The 15,711-nt window shown below is 36.5% G+C and overlaps 1 protein-coding gene across 1 annotated transcript; it reads right to left on the bottom strand.

Annotated features, from left to right (window-relative positions):
- Positions 1-902: 902 nt before the first annotated feature.
- otol1a (otolin 1a) lies at positions 903-9,351 on the bottom strand. Its single transcript, XM_073849927.1, has 4 exons — positions 8,655-9,351; positions 8,487-8,576; positions 4,839-4,910; positions 903-1,887 (listed from the first exon to the last, which is right to left on the bottom strand). The coding sequence occupies exons 1-4, from the start codon at positions 9,178-9,180 to the stop codon at positions 1,001-1,003; spliced, it is 1,575 nt and encodes a 524-aa protein (XP_073706028.1). The 5' UTR covers positions 9,181-9,351; the 3' UTR covers positions 903-1,000.
- Between the last annotated feature and the right edge of the window lie 6,360 nt (positions 9,352-15,711).

A 15,711-nucleotide genomic window follows, 5' to 3' on the forward strand; every position in this document is an offset into this window, starting at 1 on the left:
CAGTTTCTTCTGTAGCTTCTGAAGGGCAGTACTAAATGAAAAAATATAATATTTAGGCAAAAAAAGAAAAATATACACATTCATTCTGTTCAAACGTTTACACCCCTGCCTCTTAAAGCATTGTGTTTCCTTCTGAAGCATCAGTGAGCATTTTAACCTTATATAATAGTTGCATATGAGTCCCTCAGTTGTCCTCAGTGTGAAAAGATGGATCTAAAAATCATACAGTCATTGTTGGAAAGGGTCCAAATACACCAAAATGCTGAAAAACCAAAGAATTTGTGGGACACAAAGGATTTTTCTAAAGAACAGCTGGCAGTTTAACTGTTCAGGACAAACAAGGGACTCATGAATCACTAAACAACAACAACAAAAACACAGCTGTGGATCATTCAGGTAACAACACAGTATTAAGAGTCAAGTGTATGTAAACTTTTGAAACGGGTCATTTTTATAAATTCAACTATTATTTTCTCTTGTGGACTAGATGTTAATGTCTTTTATGTGAAATATCATATTCAGGTCAGTACTAAATAAAAAATAACATGCATTTTGTATGATCTCTCTTATTTTGGTAAAATAATTAACAATTTGCAGATTCTGCAATGTGTATGTAATTTTTTGACCTGAACTGTAAATTAAATTAATATTACATAAATCACAGGGTGGTTAAGAAAACAAGACAAAAATCAAGCATTATTATTTTATTGAATAAACTACTGGCTATTTTGTATAAATATGTAAAAAGCTACAAAATAGCTGCCACAAATCAACAGCTTATAAAAACAAAAATTAAAGCACAATCCAACATTGATTGTTCTGGAAATGAAACAGGTAGCATAATAATTAGTGGCTGTACAGTGTTAATAAAAATTGTTAGTAAACATCTAAATTCATGTCTCAAGTACTTTGGGTAATATAGACAGCTTTCATTTCACCCCTACAAAATAAAGTACTGGTCTAAAATGGTTCATCCAGAGGACAGTGTGATTCCTGGCCATCAGATGTCCTTGGTGGCATCAGCATAGAGCAGGAATCCAGAAAACGTGCTGTCGTCCTCACTGCTGGAATAAACACCGTTCCAGTCCCGCAGAGTCTCCAGCCATACCTGGTCTCCAGATGATAGACGGAGCACTGCCATGTTAGAGGCCTGGTCAATGTCCTGGCCGTAAAGGGAGTCGCGAGTTCGCAGTTTCCGAACGCCGTTCACCACGAGGGCTGCGCGTAGAGGGCGATTACGCACTGTTATGTAGTAGGAAAAGACGTAAACTCCTCCATGAGTGCAGTTGAATTTACTGGCGTGGGGGTCCCAGTGACCCTCCTCGTTGTAAATGACTTTATCAAACTTGATCGGCAGGCCAGGAGGCGGGAACGATCGGCTTGGAAAGAGACCAACGCTGAAGGCTGAGCGCTTCTGAACGGCAGGTTCACCTTTAAAGCCCTTGAATCCCCGAATACCTCTTGCTCCCTTCAGGCCTCGTGTGCCTTTCATCCCTGGCATCCCCCTCTGCCCTGGTGGTCCATTGGTTCCTGGAGGACCTGGCTCTCCCTGCTTACCTGGAGGTCCTGGGTCTCCCTTCGGCCCCTTAGCCCCAAGAAGCCCATCTGTGCCGTTCAGACCTGGCACACCCATGTCTCCTTTTGGTCCTTGAGGCCCTGGTTCCCCCATAGTGCCTTTCTGTCCTTTCTCTCCAAATGGACAGTCTCCTTTGTCCCCCTTCTCTCCCTTGATGCCATCTGGTCCGGGGGGGCCAGCTGGTCCTTGCATGCCAGGCTCGCCCACCTCTCCCTTTGTTCCGTTCCAGCCGGGCTCTCCCCTGTCCCCTGGGTCTCCTTTCAGCCCGGTTAAACCTGGATCTCCTTTGTCTCCTTTGAGGCCCATTTCACCTGCACACATTAACATCAAGTGGAATTCGAAATATAAGGCCCGTTCTCAGGAAATCTGTTACTGTATAACACTTTAAAAAGGCTACTGGAGAACACTTCAGTATGTCAACCTTACTTACTAATTTTTACCGCAAATAAGTGCAATAACAACCATAGATTCTGAGGGGGACCACTATTTGGTATTTTAACTCCTTGATTCTTGAACCAGTCCTGCTTAAGTAGTTACAGCCTTGCAAAATGCCAGTAATTATTTATCATTACTAACTCTAAAGAACTACATTATTTCAACCCCATCACAGTTAATCGTTATTTCATATTTTAAGATAAATTCTCATAAGATACATTTTTTTAACAGGGGAAATGTTGCATCATAACAGGGTTGAAAAGTTATTCTCAATGTTCTCAAAAGCATTTTCCAAAAATAAATAAATTAATAATCTACATAATGAAAACTTGGTATAATAAATACAAGTAGTTATTTATCTCTAAAACTAAAGTTCTACATTATTTCAACCCCATCAGTCTATAATTCACTATGAGTAAATTCTGATAGTATCGCTTAGTTTCAGAAATTACACATCGTAAGTTAAAAAAGGTCATCACTCTTATTAGAGGTTAGCCATAACAGAGTTAAACTGTTGAACTTGATAAGGTCAGTGTAGATGTAACTTAATACTTAAACATAGAAGAATGTTATACTGTATGCATTAAATCCAAGAAAGATTTGGATGTCACTCCTTTGAATATGATTTCTAAAAGATCAAACCATTATTAAGAAAGGGGGGAAATGTAAAGCATTTTGGAGAACCAATCTACATAGTTAAAACATGATATAATAAATGCCAGTAGTTATTTCTTACTTCTAACCCTTTCACAGTTAATGTATAATTTGTATACTTAGAAAACAGAGTAAATTCCAATATTACTGCTTAGTTTTGGCAAATTACACCGTTGTTTTCTAGAGAAAAAAAAGCCACCGTAACAGAGTTAAACTATTTAGCTTGATGAGTTGATGAGCAAAATACTAAAAGATTGTAAAAGAAAGTTATATTTTTTAGTCTTTCTGAAGACACGGTTCATTGATGTCACTCCTTTGAATATGAGATCTAAAAGGTCAAGCCATTATTCAGAAAAGGGGGCAATGTCACATCATAACAGGGTTGAACACAAAGTTAGGGACTGAAACAAATTATATATGCATACTGTGTCATGTAATAACAGGGTTAAAAAGAAAGTGAGGGACAATTACAAATTATATATGCCTATCACATCATAACAGGGCTGAACAATAAGTAAGGGACAAAGCAAATTCTAGAATCTGAAAAATGTGTAAAGCATTTTAGAAACAAAGTCTGCATACTTAAACACAATATAATAAATACCAGTAGTTATTTATTACTTCTAATCCTAAAACTCTAGATTATTTAAACCCTGTGACAGTTCATTTGTAATTCTTGTCCTTGGATATTGGAGTAAATTCTAATAGTAACACGTCGTTTTGGTAAATTACACATAATTAAAAAAAAAAGACTTTGCCATAACAAAATACTTAAAGGTTTTAGAAGAAAGTTATATTTTTTAGAACCGTGTGGTCAGAAAGACTTTGATTTTACTCATTTGAATATGACATCTGTAAAATCAAACCATTATTCAGAAAAGGGGGGGGGGGTGTCACATCATAACAGGGTTGAACAGAAAGTAACGGACAGAAACAAATTCTGTAATGCATACTGTATCACATCATAACAGGGTTGAACAATGCATAAGGGTCAAAGCAAATTCTAGAATCTCAAAAATGTGTAAAAAAAAACATGATATAATAAATAAAAGTAGTTATTTATTGCTTGTAAACCTAAAATCTATATTATTTCAACCCTGTCACAGTTCATTTGTATTTCTTATACTTGGATAACAGAGTCAATTTTAATAGTACTGTTTAGTTTTGGTGTACCTTGTAAGAAATTACACATAATTTAAAAAAGACTTCACCATAACAGAGTTGAAATATTGAGTTTTATAAGGTCCAAAATGTAATTAAGTGCTTGTGAAGACTGAAAAATAACCGATATCTGTTAAAACCGTATTGTCCAGAAGACTTTGACAATGTCACTCTTTTGAATATAATGCCAAACAGCTGAAACCATTATTTTAAAAGGGGGTGAAATGTCACATCTTAACAGAGTTGAATAAAGTATGGGACAGATACAAATTCTAGATTCTCAAAAATGTGTAAAACATTTTAGGAAAAATAGACTTAATGAAAACATGGTATAATATACACCAGTAGTTACGTATTACTTCTAATTCTAAAGCTCTGCATTCAACCCCGTCACAGTTCATTTGTAATTCTTTGCGTACTTGGAAAACTGAGTCAATTCTGATACTGCTTCATTTCAGAAATGATAAATTATCATTCAAAAAAATGATCACCACTTATTTTTAGTGCTTCGCTATAACAGAGTTGAAATATAAAGCCTGAAAAGGTCAATGTAAACATAATGAAATACTTATTAATACTGTAAAACAAAAACTGTTAGAACCATGTGGTAAAAAAGAGTTTGATGTCACTCCCTTGAATGTTGTCAGGGGTTCGAGTGCGTAGCACTGAAACCCTATTGTAATTAAACTAATATTTTGAAAAGGGAGGAATGTGACACATTACAGGGTTGAACAAAGAGTGGGACAAAGGCAATCCTGCATTTTCTCTGGGGGACAGGCCGAGGATTTTTAATGTAAAAATAAAAATAGTGCTCTTAACATTTGTACATACTAAATAGAGTTCTGTCAGATAATGTGTCAGCAGTTCAGTTCAGATTATTAAGGGTTTCTTTTTCCCACTGTGTAGTAGTAAATAATAGCACTGTTTTCTGAGTACAGTCCATAAATCAACAAAGCAAGTGTAACAGAGTGCATCAAAGATTGGGTAGGGCCTTTGTCACAGATGAATGTACCTTTCTCTCCTTGTTTCCCAGTAACACCAGGAATCCCAGGTAGCCCACTCACTCCAGGATCACCTTTCTCTCCTGAAGGAGGAAAGGACATCTGTTAACAAACTTCCAAGCATTATCTGTGAATTAACCTCAACAATGGGACATTGTGTCTACTGTGACAATGTTTAAGATGGAACATGCTGTTTTGTAAATCTGTTGCTTGGCTCGAGGTGCTCAAAGATCTCTCCAGATACCTTCACTTGGGATTGCCAGCAATAGATTTCACTTAGCATTGAAGAGAAAGGATTTGCACATGTCTATTCTTTGCTGAAACAGTTCATCAGAATAGATCTCTACAAAAACCTTGAACACTGGTGCATTTATTTTTTATTTGAGTGTTGAAGAGCTTGCTGGGGCTAGAAAGAGAGAAGAATCAGAGATATAGAGCTCTGCAGAAAACCTTTTGTGTAATCCCAGGGAACTAGCATTACCAGTTTCAAGACAAATAGTAGGTTGTGCCAACTTGTGTGAGCATGCAGCACTAACGGAAAGGGAAAAGTTCAGTCTATTTGATTTAGGCGTGGTAATTGTTTTTCCTTTGGTAGGGACACAGAAGGAGAAGCCTTGAGAATACACACATAAACTCTATGCAATTCTCCTTAACTTAGGTCAAGGTCTTTTCTAATATTTGTCCTTCTTGCAAAACAAGGATAATTGTATACACATTCAACAGATTGAGTGTCAGAGTCAGTGCCCCTAATCCTTTGTTTATAACTTTGGATAGACTAACCACCATTTTTAGAAGTTGTGAAAGAAAAAATGATGGTCCTTTTGTAAACAGTATTTGCCTAAATTCTTTCACTACTTTATATGGAGGTTTTGGTTTAGAACTGACAATTGTAACATAATATCATTAACTACTAAGTTCTTTCTCTTTCTGCAGGATTCATTGATTCATTGACCAACTACTTGCATAACAATCTCTCAACCAATTTGTTCAGAAAGTTTCTGCATCCAAATATGGATGCTACCCTACTATATAATTGCCAAAAAACACTATGTGAAATTAGTATGTCAGAATTTGTTGTATTCATAAAAGAGTAGCCAAAAATACTTTGATGGCCCAGTACTTTCTCAGTACTGTGATTCTAGAGTGCACATTCAGTGGAGGCCACAGGAGAGGAGTTGTAAATAACAGTGAAGCAACACAACTAATACCGTAGGTCACATGAAAAAGACAACAGGGCATGTCCAGATTTAAGTCATTGAATGGTTCACTCAACCAGTTTGTTCAAAAACACAAATTGTGAAAATATCACATTATAACAGAGTTGAACAGAAAGTAAGGGACAGATACAAATTCTTGATTCTCAAAAAATGCATAAAGCATTTTAGAAAAATCGACAATGAAAACATGCTACAGTTCATTCGCAATTCTTAGATAACACAGTCAATACTGATAGTACTGCTCAGTTTCAGAAATTATAAATTATAATTTGGGAGAGAAAAAAAGATCATCACTGTTATTAGTGTTCCCCAATAACAGAGTTGAAATATTAAGCCTAAAAAGGTCAATGTAAACATAATGAAATGTTTAAAAAGACTGCTAAAAGACTTTATCTGTTAAAATCATTTAGTCAAAAACACTGCTATCAATGCTAAATATTAAATAACTGACTATGGCATCAGTTGCATTGCTTCACTGTTATTCACAGTATTGTTCCTCATCAAATGTGTTTAGTGATTTTGGAGGCACTAATTCATTCAGAAACAAACAAGTGAATATGTTTTAAGTGAGTCATTGAATGGTTCACTCAACCAGTTTGTTCAAAAACACATATGTGACCCTGGACCACAAAACCAGTCTTAAGTCGCTGGGGTATATTTGTAGCAATAGCCAAAAATACATTGTTTGGGTCAAAATTATTGATTTTTCTTTTATGCCAAAAGTCATTAGGAAATTAAGTAAAGATCATGTTCCATGAAGATTTTTTGTAAAATTCATACTATAAATATATCAAAATGTAATTTTTGATTAGTAATATGCATTGTTAAGAACTTAATTTGGACAACTTTAAAGGTGATTTTCTCAGTATTTTGATTTTTTTGCACCCTTAGATTCCAGATTTTCAAATAGATGTATCTCGGCCAAATATTGTCCTATCCTAACAAACCATACATCAATAGAAAGCTTATTTATTGAGCTTTCATGTGATGTATACATCTCAGTTTTGTCAAATTTAACCTTATGACTGGTTTTGTGGTCGAGGGTCACATATAGCAAAACTACCATATTGAAACAGAGTTAAAATATTAAGCCTGATAAGGTCAGAGTAAACATAATGAAATACTTAAAAAGACTGTTAAAAAAAACTTTATCTGACTACGTCATCAGTTGCGTTGCTTCACTGCCATTCAAAGGTTTGTGAAATGTGAAATCAAATGTGCTTAGTGTGCGATTTCGGATGCAGTCACTAATTCATTCAGACACAAACAAATATATTTTAAGTGAGTCATTGAATGGTTCACTCAACTAGTTTGTTTAAAAACAAATAGTGAAAATATCACAGTTGACAGTTTTGCACAGATACAAAGTGTAGATTCTAAGCATTTAAAAAAAATTTAAATATGCTATAACATACCAGTTATTTTTTCAACCCAGTCACAGTTCATTTGTAATTAGATAACTGAGTCAGTTGTGATAATACTGTTTAATTTCTAAAATTCTACATTATCATTTAAAAAAAAGATCATCACTGTTATTAGAGTTTCTAATAATATGTACCAGTAATTTTTAACTTTTAACCTTAAAGCGCTACATTATTTCAACCCTGTCACAGTACATTTGTAATTCTTAGATAACTAAGTCAGTTCTGATAGTGCTGATGATTCTACGTTATCATTTTAAAAAACAGATCATCACTGTTATTAGAGTATCCGATAACGGAGTTTAAATATTAAGCCTGATATGGTCAATATAAACATAATGAAATACTGAAAAAGACTGTAAAAGAAACTTTTATCTGTTAAAATCTTGTAGTCAAAAAGACTTTGATATCCCTGCCTTGAATATTGAATAAGTGAATATATTTTAAGTGAGTCATTGACTCAACCATTCAATGACTCACTTGTTTGACTTTGTTCAAAACACTAATTCATTAAAGGGATAGTTCACCCAAAAATGAAAAGTCTGTAATTAATTACTCACCCTCAAGACCTTTGTTCATCTTCAGAACACAAATTAAGGTATTTTTGGTGTTGAAGAGCTCTCTGACCCTCCATAGACAGCAAGGGTCCTACCACGGTCAAGGTCCACATAGGTACCAAGAACGTCAACAAAAATCTGTGGTTCACAGGTAGTTTGTCTATGGAAGCTCAGAGAGCTCTCGGATTTCATTAAAAAGATCTTAATTTGTCTTCCGAAGACAAACTAAGGTCTTACAGGTTTGGAACAACATGAGGGTGAGTAATTAATGACAGAATTTTCATTTTTGCGTGAGCTCATCCTTTAAGGGACCACCACTGTGTGTTTCTTCGTTTTCATTTTTTACATTAATGTAACTAGCAATATTGCATCTAAAATTTTAATTACTCAATATCAACTTCTTTCTTATTAAACTGTTGCAATATTTTCTTGTGAACACAAGTACATGACATTACCATACAGACCTTTTCCTCCATGAGGTCCTGGAGCACCAGTGAGTCCATCCTGACCTGGAGGTCCAAGAGGTCCCATCTCACCCTTTTCCCCTGGAATACCTTGCAATAAAGAGAAAATATTAATTTAACATTTATTCACATAGATATCAACTAGGCAACCACCACTCGTTTTCTTACCCGGCAATCCCTTTTCTCCCACCGGTCCTGGAGGACCTCTCTCTGGTGGACAACACTCACAAAAGTTGAAAAAACACTCATTGTAGTCCAACGTATAGTTCCCAGGGCCCACCCCAGGAGGAGCCATGGCCTCCGTGTGGTAATCAGCAGAATAAGCATCACTGGAGTAGGTGGTGCTATCGGTGGGGGGAGTAGAGTAAGCGTCCATCATGGAGTCTGTGACTTCCTCTGTGATGCCACTGGCGGTGGGGCTCACAGTGGTGGTGCTCGGATGAGACCCCAAGCGGCCGGGTGGCTGTGGAGGACCCCCTTCATCTCGAGGCGGAGGCTTCTTAGTGGGTTTCAGTCGTGGCCACTGTGTGGTCTTGGGTAGTGATGCTTGATTCCCTGCTGTTACCACCAGCAAGGCCATCAGCAGAATGACCGGGTGGACAATATTGGGCATTGTACAAGTAGCTGCACACAGTGGACACCAAATGGTAGCTGATAAACTAGATTTGTAAATTTTCAAAGGAAAAAAATGCATCAAATACTTACCTAGTCGTTAAATTGCGTGCCGCCACTCTGTTCTCCTCTCTAAGAGAAAACTGCGTCCAGATCACTACCTTTTAACTACCCGTGCCTCCCCGTCGCCCCTCAGTCCAGCCAATGAGAGTGTTTTCTCCTGCATGGGCAGGTGACATACACTTGGCACAGGCCTGAGGATTTGATACCTGAGGAGAAGCCTAATGAGATGGCTTTAGAAAGTAACGTATCAGTCCTTCTTATTCTCATGCATCTGTATCCGCTGTGTTATATCACTTAGAAGGGCAATTAAAGTGCATCTGTCTGTGTGTCCAGTTCATTCATTTTACATATGACTATGAATGAACAGGAAATGGTGGAAACATTGTACCTTTAGGTGTACAACAGCGGGTCAGTGGGTCAGTGGCCTTTAAGGGATATCTTTGTACTTTATTTACCTCTAAAAGCTTTTTAGTAGTATCCTAAGCATACTTATTACAATTCTAAGATATTAATATGCAACTTTTAAGGGCGGAAAAGATGCAAAGGGATACTGGCTTAGAGAAAATGATATTTTTCAATAGGGATGGATGTCGATTAATTGAACCTGAAATGGTTTGGAGTATTTTCATATAGCCTTCTTTTCAAGAACTTTTTGTATCCACAAAAATTCAACGGTTGTTGAAAAATAGCTCAGAAAAGTTAGTTCTGAGAACCTGACAGTTGATATATTGTATTTAATACAAAAAAAAAGTAGTTCTGTCAAATCGATTAATTTTTGTTTACATACTATGTGACCTTGGTCAACAAAACCAATCATAAGGGTCTTTTTTTTTTTTTAAATTGTAATTATACATCATCCGAAAGCCGAATAAATAAGCTTTCCATTGATGTAGAAATAGGACAATACTTGGCTATTTGAAAATCTGAAATCTGAGGGTGCAAATAAATCAAAATATTAAGAAAATCTTAGCAATGCATATTATTAATCAAAAATACAGTTTTAATATATTTTAAGTAAGATATTTACAGAATATCTTCATGAAACCTGATCTTTACTAATATTCTAATAATATTTGGCATAAAAGAAAAAAGATAATTTTGACCCATACAATGTATTTTTGGCTGTTACTACAAATATAGGCTTAGTTTTGTGGTCCAGGGTCACGTATATGTATAAAGTGTGTATATTTATTATGTATAAATAAATACACACACATAGATCTATATATTTAAGAAATGTTTATATAATATAAATTATATGAATACAAATTTGTGCATGTAAATACTTTCAAATATATATATACTGTATTTATATATACATAATAAATATACACAGTACACATACATATATTATGTAAACAAAAACCTTTATTTTGGATTCGATTGATTGCGATTAATCGTTTGTCAGCACTAAAATCAATACATTTTAGATGCAACTTACGTGTCTTAAATGTTTTTGGGCCACTATGTGAGAGTATCATAATGGAAAGTAGATTAAACAATACTGTTCAAAAGTTTGGGATCAGTATAATTTTAATGTCTTTGAAAGAAATTTCTTATGCTCTCCCAAGGCTTCATTTTTTGATTATTATGAAATATTATTACAATTTAAAATAACCGTTCCCTATTTGAATATATTATCAAATGTAATTTATTCCTGTGATGCAAAGCTGAATTTTCAGCATCATTACTCTTCAGTGTCACATGATCCTTCAGAAATCACTCTAATAGAACAGCATTTCCTTGATTTTTTTTTTTTATATATATAATAAAAATAAAATATATGTTAGTATGTATGTATATAACTATTGGTATCAGTCTGTGTACACTGAAGCTCTCTTACAAAGTTTCAGAAGCAAAATTGCATGCTGCACGATGTTAAACAAAGGTTGATAAGTCATGATTTTCCCAAGGATCAAAGAGAATCAGAGACTTTTGGGGGATTTTTGAACGGTCTCAGTGGAGAAAACACTAACACTTGTGGGGTGAACGGTCGTGTATCCTAGACGCCTTCAAACCCTTCCATCAGACACACCGTCTACTTCCTAACAGTATAAATGCACAAAATTTGAACGAAGAAACCCAGGGCCTTCTACAGAAATGTGGCCTGAATTCTGTGTAACTGGTCCATTTGGCCGGAGCTCAAAGGGAAGTCAAATAATCAAAGCAAATGAGACGTTGGCCCATGAAACAAAGTCATGGCAGTCTTTCTGCAGCGCTCCTTCAGGAAATCCAGCACTGGTGACTTTTATATCTCAGGGGGTTATTGACCAGAGTAACCCCAGAGTTGAGATGTTCATCTCGTACCTCGCGGTGTGATATGATGTCTCCCAGCGGTGCAATGACATCATTTAAGGAAAAGGCGTTTAAATTACACCTCCAGTGTTTGTTAGATCAGTACTGTGTGATTAAACTGTGGCTGTCTTCAGACTGAGGTTATGACATCTTAAACTGGTCATACGTCTTCAACACCTTCCAAAATAAGTTATATATATATATACTGAGCACAACTGAAGGACTCATATGCAACTATTACGGAAGGTTCAAATGCTCATTGATGCTTCAGAATTGATCAAAAGTTTACATACACTTGATTCTTAATACTGTTGTTACCTGAATGATCCACAGCTGCTTTTTTGTTTTTGTTTAGATAGTTGTTCATTAGTCCCTAACAGTTAAACTGCCCGCCGTTCTTCAGAAAAATCCTTCAGGTCCCACAAATTCTTTGGTTTTCCAGCATTTTTGTGTACTTAAACCTTTTCCAAAAATGACTGTATGATTTTGAGATCCATCTTTTCACACTGAGGACAACTGATGGACTCATATGCAACTATTACAGGAGGTTCAAACGCTCACTGATGCTTCAGAAGCAAAAACAATGCATTAAGAGCCAGGGGTGTAAACTTTTGAACAGAATAAAAATGTGCACATTTTTATTATTTTGCCTAAATATCTTTTTATTTATTTATTTAGTACTGCCCTTCAGAAGCTACAGAAGATACTTACATGTTCCCCAGAAGACAAAATAAGTTAAACTTACCCTGGTGATCTTCAAATTTAAAAAGTTTTCACCCCTAGCTCTTAATGCATTGTTTCCTTCTGAAGCATCAGTAAGTGTTTGAACCTTCTGTAATAGTCCCTCAGTTGTCCTCAGTGTGAAAAATACACAAAAATGCTGAAAAACCAAAGAATTTATGGGACCTGAAGGATTTTTCTGAAGAACAGCTGGCAGTTTAACTGTTCAGGACAAACAAGCGACTCACTAAACAAAACAAAAAAACAACTGTGGATCATTCAGGTAACAACACAGTATTAAGAATCAAGTGCATGTAAACTTTTGAACGGAACAAGGTCATTTTTTATCACTTCAACTATTATTTTTTTTCTTGTGGACTATGTAAATTCTTTTATGTGCAATATCTTATTCAAATGATCCCTCTTATTTGGTAAAAAAAAATTAACGTTTTGCAGATTCTGCTAGGTGTATGTAAACTTTTGACCTCAACTGTATACCTATCACGCATGATTAAAGAGGAGTGAAACTGAATACTAGGTATACAGGTTTGTTAAAATCTCCAACTATGAGCAATAACAGTGATGCATTTCCTAGCAAGCAGCACTAAACCAAACAGCAGTATGTTTCAGCAGGCATTACCCTCTCCGTTTACAGTGTCCATTAGACTCGTCTAGCACTGTGTCTGTTGACACAAGGGCACCATTGGGAGTAGGAGATGAGAGGTGTGGGGGGATGCTGTGGGGTGTTACTTGAGCCTGTGATAGCCACCCTCTCGCAGCCGCAGCACAGGCCATATGCATTAGCTTCAAGAGGCTCGAATGCCCTGCGCTAAATGACATGCCCTTGTTACCAGGTAGGCAAAATGGAAACCATTAGTCAAACCAAAAGATCCATTTCTCTACACCTCACTAAGCTTCCAGTACTGGAGCACCACAAAAAATAAATCCCATTGGACTTCTGTGATGAAAATGAAATCAATAAAATGTGCATCCATTATTCAGCTTCTGGATGGCTAACAGTATGGTAAGCACTTTTCTGCATCGCGGTTTTGCATCCGTTTATCCATTACTGGTAGTGTGTTTACTTGTGGCATCCCTAAATGGATCCTTCTCTTGACAAGCCTATGCAACGTCATGTCTGGGCATGAAGTAAAATAACTGGTTTAAAATTGTTAAGGGTTTCGCATTTTACAAAAGACGTTTACGTTTAAATGCATATTAGCAGTTATAAATGGGTGGTTGACATGTAAAGCCTACCATCTGAAATAATCTTCAAAACAAATGTATTTTTAATGGAACACTTTATTGAACCTATGGTGTACAACTGGTAAAGTTTTCAGCAAAGTTGATAGTGTTGGTAATTTTCAGGCCTTAAAAAATATGATACAGTAGGTTTTATAGATTTAATTCCTTTTTGCCTTTGCGCGTTCATTTTATATGATCCTACAATGTGGCAAATTACTACAGAATTTAAGTAGTTTAAAACTTATTTTAGGTGAACTATAGAATGCTATGGATAGCTGCATGCCTGACATTTTATGTGAACTACCTAAATATTCTTCTTATTTTTTAAATTTAAATTCATTTGTCCTGATTTTGGATTGGTTGATTTGGAATGCCATTTCGCCGGATATTTTATGTATAAAAATGATTGAGAAGATTCTCTAGACTCTCTAGGTCAATAATTATCAAAACAATGTTGAAATTTATCCTTAACAGGGTAGTTGTCCGAATTTACCCAAAATCCTATAAAGTCTAAAGGAAAACTCAAAACTTCACAAAACCTGGTAAGTTTTAAGGGGATCGGACCACAGCTGGCTCTATAATAGTCATAGATGTTAACATACTGTAATGCTTTTATATGGTAAATTACCTGTATTGAAGTCCACTATAAGGCAAAATCCTGGAATGTTTTCCTCAAAAACTTTAGTTTCTTTTTGACTGACATGGATGACACTGGGGTGAGTAAATAATCAGGAAATTTTCATTCTGGAAGTGAAATAATCCTTTAAATATACTATAAAAATATATTTTTTAAATGTAATTAATCAGAAAATGTCTAAATGAAAGGACACCCATATTAAAGTTCACTTTCAGAATTTCACCCCAATGTTGTCAAAAATGTTTGTTTTTCTTTCTTCAGTATAAAGAAATGAATGCATCTACCCATTGTGTAATCATGTTGGAAAGGTCATCACGGTTAGCTCTTTATCTGTGTGCTTCGGTTCAAAAAGGTAGGGTGGGGCGAAAAACTCCATCTAATGTTCTTCTCCAACTTCAAAATTGCCCAACATTGTTGTTTTACACTTTCTTGTAAAGGTCGGTAGACGTTTCTTTTCTTAGACACGTTTGCTTTGTACATATAATCAGGAAATTTTCATTCTGAAAGTATAATAATCCTTTAAATATATTATAAAAATATATTTTTTAAATATAAATGTCTAAATGAAAGGCATATTAGGTCAACTATTTGCCTGCTAAACCCATTTGAAAATCTACTATTTACTGACAGACTAATTGGTTTTATTCGACAGGATTGATATTATAACACGAACTTTACCTAATAAAACCGAGGTACAAAGTACAAATGAAACCCCACAGTTCTGCAGCCAGTGTGTCAAAAGCGTGGCGCTCTGTTTTTCTTGTGAGGACAGCTACGCATGACGTCACGCCCTTTCAGATTCATCGATTTGTACGTCACGTTGCGGCATCGCTTGAACAAAAATATCTGTTTGCTGAAATGTAGTCTGACGTAGGCTTCTCAAGCTAACGGACCGATATGCTGTCATTTTGATAGTGTTTCTGGTGTCTATTTTCCCCGTTCCACCCGGCGCTGCAGTCAGTCACGCAACGCGCGGAGGAAGCCAAGCCAGTCAGCAGCAGCAGCAGCAGCATGTGCATCGACGAATTGGCGGTATAAAGTGCGTTAAACAAGTAAATAACAGTGCGTTTTGACCAGAGACTTGTCGAAAACGCTAGATAGCGGCACAGATGGCTTTCTAGGAGGGAATGGATTCGCTGTCGCTGGGGGTAATGGGATCTGTGCGGTTATATGCAGCCCGTCGGTAGGGCACCAGAGCCAGACTGCAGCTGAAAGCACCGGGATCTCGCTTCATCTGCAGCTTATAATATAACCACCGGCCATTCGAGCGTTTGCGTCGTTGTGTTCGGGCTTTCAGGGGCTGTTCAAACACGTCGGGCTGCAGATGGGCTTTAATATCGGTCTAATGAAGTAATTTGAAGCCCATACTTCAGTCCCAGGGTGCAGTCTTGAGCGTGTGATGATAGGAGACACAATGACGCTTTTGTCTCTTTTGGGTCGCATCATGCGTTATTTCTTGCTCAGGCCAGAGACCTTGTTTCTGTTATGTATAAGCTTGGCCCTTTGGAGTTACTTCTTCCACACGGACGAGGTAAAAACCATCGTCAAGTCGAGCCGGGATGCCGTGAAGATGGTGAAGGGAAAAGTGGCCGAGATGATGATGAACGACAGACTCGGCGGTCTGGACGTGCTGGACGCCGAGTTCTCCAAGAC

The sequence above is a fragment of the Garra rufa genome, chromosome 10 (assembly GCF_049309525.1).
Source record: "Garra rufa chromosome 10, GarRuf1.0, whole genome shotgun sequence".
Lineage (NCBI taxonomy): Eukaryota > Metazoa > Chordata > Actinopteri > Cypriniformes > Cyprinidae > Garra > Garra rufa.

What these genes read in the sequence shown, in the direction of transcription:
- otol1a (XM_073849927.1), bottom strand. Translation starts at nt 9,180, where the DNA reads ATGCATTTTTTTCCTTTGAAAATTTACAAATCTAGTTTATCAGCTACC. An exon ending in AGGACCTCATGGAGGAAAAG is followed by an intron (nt 4,911 to 8,486) that starts GTCTGTATGGTA and finishes TTCCTCCTTCAG; the next exon opens with GAGAGAAAGGTGATCCTGGA. An exon ending in TGGGAAACAAGGAGAGAAAG is followed by an intron (nt 1,888 to 4,838) that starts GTACATTCATCT and finishes TAATGTGTGCAG; the next exon opens with GTGAAATGGGCCTCAAAGGA.